Below are 6,165 nucleotides of genomic sequence, written 5' to 3'. Positions count from 1 at the left end.
GCGAGACTCCGCCTCAAAAAAAAAAAAAAAAAGGCTACACTGAGCTGTGACTATGCCACTGCACTCCAGCCTAGGTGAGAGAGAGAGAAACCTTGTCTCAAAAAAAAAAAAAAAAAAAAAAAAAAAAACACCAAGGTAGCCGGCTTTGCTTCGCAAGGCTAACCCTATGCAGGCGCAGAGCTAAACTCAGTCAGATTTATATTTTTACAGGTCCCCAACAGAGATGATTACATGATTATATTTGGGACCATTCAGTATAAAAGACTAATACATCCCAAAGACTGGCTGCAGCACCAAGAGAGAAGCATCTCATTTTTCTTTTTGCTACTTCAGATACATCAGAATTCCAGACAAGCAAAGGCCTCAAAAACACTGAATTAACTTTGTGGCTCTCACCAGATGGTATTGATTGCTCTTGAGTTGTCACCGGTGTGCACAAAGGCATATGCTTTGATCCACACAGATAGCCAGTCCAAGTTAGGCACGGTTTGGATCACATTCATTGTCATGGACGCCACCTCTGCCCCTTTTACAGAAAGGGACAGCAAGCCTAAACCAACAAAAAGCAGAAGAAAGAAAGTAAGGCACGATATCTCTCTTCCACATGCAAGGAACAACGAGCTATGTATTTCCTCGGCTAAAAGGCAACTGCTTCCCTATTCTGAGCAATGCATGACAGAAAAAACATATTTTAGTATTTCTTTTCTTTTTGAGACAGAGTCTTGCTCTGTCCCCCTGGGATGGAATGCAGTGGCACGATCTCAGCTCACTGCAACCTCCACTTCCTGGGTTCAAGTGATACTCATGCCCCAGCCTCCCGAGAAGCTGGGACTACAGGCATGTGCCACCATGCCTGGCTAATTTTTGTATTTTTAGTAGAGACGGGGTTGTGCCATGTTGCCCAAGCTGGTCTCGAACTCCTGAGCTCAGGCAATCCACCCACCTCAGCCTCCCAAACTGCTAGGATTACAGGTGTGAGCCACTGTGCCCGGCCAAAAACCATGATTAAGTATTTCTTGACTGAATATGTGACAACAGGAATCCTATTAAATCACTCTCTGGAGGGGAACTTTTAAAAAATAAAGTTATTCTAATGTACAGTCAAGATTGAGAACTACTATCTTTGACAGTAAACATGCCATGAAAACAGGCAGAAAATATCTCTACCTAGAATGGCATCAAGGGCTAATGGGCACTGCCTCAGCACCTCCTTATAGCTGGTGACTGAAGGGCGCTCCTGACCAGCCTTCTTGTACAGGTTTGCCAGCATCATGTTTATCTGTATAAACACAAACAACAGATAGTAAAATAAGTGTATACTGCAAAGAAAATCTCTCACCATGAAGAAGTCCTAATTTTCATGACCAGTTATTTACTTTTTACTGGAAAATCTACCCACAACCCTGTGCAAATAAAGGGAGACTGACCCCATTCTTCAAAACAAAGAAGAAATTACTATCTTTCCTTTCCCTAGCTCCTCCCATCCCTAAGAGGAAAGTCACATTACCTTCTCACAAGGCCCAGTAATATCTGAACAAAAGACGCTGCCCTTTGGAAACTGGAACATTCATTTAAGAAATGGTGGAGAATGCTAGTTAACTTGATTCTTTCTTGATCTTAAAACAGAAGATGAACTATCTCACATAAGAAAGTGAGAAACTCCTGACATAGCTAGTTAAGAAGGATCAGATCAGTTTTTCCTAAAAAGGAAATGATATAGAAAGACAGATAAAGAAGTGTAATACTTGGCTTTTCTCTGACAATTCGACTTGTGGCTAGACTCTAGCCTAACACTTAAGGCTTTGGCCCGTAGGTACTGTCTAACTCACTAAAGTAATGCTACAAAAATCAGCTACACTATTTAAATCCACTGAGTGCAGACAGCTGCATTTTAGCATAATTTAAATATGTAACTTCATAAAGCTAAATTAAAATAATCCTACCTAACATGGAACTGGGAAAACTCAAGAAAATCTAAAAGTTCTGGCCAGACGTGGTGGGTCATGCCTGTAATCCCAGCACGTTGGAAGGCCGAGGTGGGTGGATCACAAGGTCAGGAGATCGAGATCATCCTGGTTAACATGGTGAAATCCCATCTCTACTAAAAAACACAAAAAATTAGCTGGGCGTGGTGGCGGGCGCCTGTAGTCCCAGCTATTTGGGAGGCTGAGGCAGGAGAATGATGTGAACCCAGGAAGCAGAGCTTGCAGTGAGCCGAGATCGTGCCATTGCACTCCAGACTGGGAGACAGAGCGAGACTCCATCTCAAAAAAAAAAAAAGAAAATCTGTAAGTTCCAAAGAATGTAGAAGTTATAGGCAAGTGATAAAAGACCTTCCTAACAGTACACAGATAAACACAATATTCCAATTTAAAATTAGATTTTTCTCTTTTTCTTTCGAGACGGAGTCTCACGCTTGTCACCTAGGCTAGAGTGTGATGGCGCCATCTCGGCTCACTGCACCTCTGCCTCCTGGGTTCACATGATTCTCCCGCGTCAGCCTCCTGAGTAGCTGGGATTACAGCCACCCACCACCACGCCCAGCAGACATGGGGTTTCACCATGTTGGCCAGGCTGGTCTCGAACTCCTGACCTCATGTGATCCGCCCACCTCGGTCTCCAAAGTGCTGGGATTACAGGTGTCAGTCACCGTGTCTGGCAAAATTAGTAGATTTTAAACATAACAGTATTTGCTAGATCATTAACCTAAGGAAGCAGTCAATGTGAGGGCACAAAAGAAAAAAGGTCAACCCCCAATCTCTTCGATTATCTGTGGCTTAGTATGCCAGATATTTACTAGAAAGAGTGGCTCTGAAGATAAAGAACATCTGTTGCAATTATAGACCTACATTACATAAAACAATCTAATATAGCATTAATTCACACTAATTCAAACAATGGAATAATGAAACACTAAAAATAAAACTATTTTTTACTTGGCCTCAGATTTTCCTTATTAGGCTATTATTTTGAAAATGCAAAGAAAATACTTAAAGGAAAACTCCAGGATTGATGTCAATACTTGTAAAGAATAAAAAGTTAAATTTAAGATCCTTTCTTGACTGCTGGTTATATTAACAAACTATGACTGATATACTATGTCTCAACAAATATCAAAATTTCCTTTAAGCTACTTGACTGTCACTTTAAAAGAATGAGTTTTGAGTAATACCTAATGAAAAAGTCAGTTATTGGCCGGGCGTGGTGGCTCACGCCTCTAATCCTACCACTTTGGGAGTCCGAGGCGGGTGCATCACAAGGTCAGGAGTTCGAGACCAGCCCGGCCAATGTGGTGAAACCCTGTCTCTATTAAAATACAAAAAATTAGCCAGGTGCAGCAGCATGTGCCTCTAGTCCCAGCTACTCAGGAGGCTGAGACAGGAGAATCGCTTGAACCCAGGAGGCAGAGGTTGCAGTGAGCTGAGATCATGCCATTGTACTCCAGCCTGGGCAACAGAGTGAGACTCCATCTCAAAAAAAAAAAAAAAACAGTCAACTATTTTAAAATAGATCCTCACGTAAGAACATCATAAAGCCACATTCCACCAGTTATAAAACAAGCAGTCATCATTTTCTAAAACTGAGTAAGAAATTCTATGTTGGTATGTTTACTCTTTTTTTTTTTTTTTTGAGACGGAGTCTCGCTCTGTCGCCCAGGCTGGAGTGCAGTGGCCGGATCTCAGCTCACTGCAAGCTCCGCCTCCCGGGTTTACGCCATTCTCCTGCCTCAGCCTCCCGAGTAGCTGAGACTACAGGCGCCTGCCACCTCGCCCGGCTAGTTTTTTGTATTTTTTAGTAGAGACGGGGTTTCACCGTGTTAGCCAGGATGGTCTCGATCTCCTGACCTCGTGATCCGCCCGTCTCGGCCTCCCAAAGTGCTGGGATTACAGGCTTGAGCCACCGCGCCCGGCCTGTTTACTCTTAAAATGTGAACATTTACCAAGATTTAATAATCTAACACTGAAATTTTCCTTTAAAATGTGAGGGAATGTGTGGCGATGTTTACATTAACAGACACTCATTTAGACATATTTTGACTCACTTCCTTGTCCTTTACACAGACTGAGAAGCCAGTTAACTCCCTAACGGACAAGAAAGAAAAACTGTAAATATTATAGGTTTATGTTTGAGGCACACCTATATAAGAGCACTACAGAATGAAGGATATATACTACTGACAAATGCAGACTTATACAGTTGCTCTAAGAATGATGGCAATGAAAATCAAGCAGTGGATGCTATAAAGCTGAGATGCTTTGCCATTACTATTTTCCAAAAAAAAGTCCTACAAATATCCACAAGTCATTTCGAAGGAGATTATGGCATATTTCTAATAAGGTAAGGAATAGTATCCTTCAAAGTTTATAATTAAAATGGCTTCTTGGCCGGGCATGGTGGCTCACACCTATAATCCCAGCACTTTGTGAGGCCGAGGTGGGCGGATCACCTGAGGTCAGGAGATTGAGATCATCCTGGCCAACATGGTAAAACCCTGTCTCTACTAAAATGCAAAAAAGTAGCCAGGCATGGGGGCGTGCGCCTGTAGTCCTAGCTACTCGAAAGGCTGAGGTAGGGAGGTGGAGGTTGCAGTGAGCCGAGATCGTGCCACTGCACTCCAGCCTGGCGACACAGCAAGACTCCGTCTCAAAAAAAAAAAAAAAAAAAAAAAGGCTTCTTACAAAAGGAAGATACCTTGAGTATTGCAGCAGGCATTCTTCATCTGTGCAAAAAGATTATTCTTGGAGTAAGAGAAGACTTTCATAGGTTACCAGAACAGGATTTAGTATACAGCATCCAAGCTTATTATGAGAGAGGTTAATTCACAATAAACTTTCAAGTGTTTTTAATAGCAGCCAAAATCATGCTGAAGAAATAGCTTCAAAAACTCAGAAAACAGTAAATAATACCTTAATATGAGGAGGTGCTTAAACATGTTCTCATCAAGTTTGGTTACTTTTAAAGTTCAGCAAGACTTGGATGAAGCAGCACTAACTAAAATACACCAGGCCCCTACTGCTTAGATTTCGTATCTTTTTTTTTTTTTTTTTTGGGCAGAGTCTCGCTCTGTCGCCCAGGCTGGAGTGCAGTGGCCAGATCTCAGCTCACTGCAAGCTCCGCCTCCCGGGTTTACGCCATTCTCCTGCCTCAGGAGGAGGCAGGCTGGGACTACAGGCGCCCGCCACCTCGCCCGGCTAGTTTTTTTTTTTGTAGTTTTTAGTAGAGATGGGGTTTCACCGTGTTAGCCAGGATGGTCTCGATCTCCTGACCTCGTGATCCGCCCGTCTCGGCCTCCCAAAGTGCTGGGATTACAGGCTTGAGCCACCGCGCCCGGCCGATTTCGTATCTTTTAAAGGCAGGAGGATACACACATCATTTTACCTATAAAATTCCTTATTGTTAAGCACAAGTTGCACAAAACAGTTTTTCAACAAAGTGAGCAAGGCAGGAGACATGATAGTATTCTTAGAATATTAAATACTGATACAGTCTCACATTCATGAACTTATTTAGCATTTATAAAACTAACAGAAAAAATACTATTCTTCTCATTTTATAAATAAAAAAGTAGTAAAGCTCACAAATTGGTAACATGCCCAAGTTCGCACTGCACACAGCTTGTATGCCCTAAACTCAAACCAGACACCAGATACTTTGATTTTAATTAAAGGTGTTTTCTTCACTGTAATATGCTGCCAAATCAAACACAAAGACATATTCTACACATAAATAAGGATAAAAGAATCTTACAGTATTAAGTCTGAAAACAAAGGAATAAAACCACCCCCATTACCAAATGGGTACACCTATGGAAGGCAAAAAATGAAGTTCTAAAAAAGTATGTTTGCCACCTGGAAGTGTTTTGCAAATAAATCATTATTTCCTATAATAAGAAACATCAAAGGCTTCTCTGCCTATGAAGTAGCCATTCTTTATTCCTTTATTTTATTAATAAACTCACTTTCACTTAAAAACAAAAACAAACACGAAGAGGCCAGGTGCAGTGGCTCGTACCTGTAATTTGGGAGGCTAAGGTGGGAGGAAAATTTGAGCCCAGAAGTTTGAGACCAACCTGGGCAACACAGTGGAGACTATCTCTAAAAAAAAAAAAAATTGGCCGGGCGCAGTGGCTCAAGCCTGTAATCCCAGCACTTTGGGAGGCCGAGA

General features: G+C 41.9%; 1 protein-coding gene across 3 annotated transcripts in view; it reads right to left on the bottom strand.

Moving 5' to 3' along the window:
* ANAPC7 (anaphase promoting complex subunit 7) overlaps positions 1 to 6,165 on the bottom strand; it is a 34,603-nt gene that overhangs the window by 18,666 nt on the left and 9,772 nt on the right. For all 3 annotated transcript variants that reach the window (XM_017879666.1, XM_017879668.1, XM_017879667.1), the window contains 2 exons: positions 1,168 to 1,279; positions 397 to 550 (listed from right to left, as the gene is read on the bottom strand). In XM_017879666.1, coding sequence (XP_017735155.1) covers positions 397 to 550; positions 1,168 to 1,279 — 266 coding nt within the window. The remainder of the gene's footprint in view (positions 1 to 396; positions 551 to 1,167; positions 1,280 to 6,165) is intronic.

This window comes from Rhinopithecus bieti, unplaced genomic scaffold, assembly GCF_001698545.2.
Source record: "Rhinopithecus bieti isolate Rb0 unplaced genomic scaffold, ASM169854v2 scaffold_11933, whole genome shotgun sequence".
Classification (NCBI taxonomy): Eukaryota; Metazoa; Chordata; class Mammalia; order Primates; family Cercopithecidae; genus Rhinopithecus; species Rhinopithecus bieti.
Note: the sequence above shows the minus strand (reverse complement) of the source record. Positions and strands in the feature narration are given on the sequence as shown.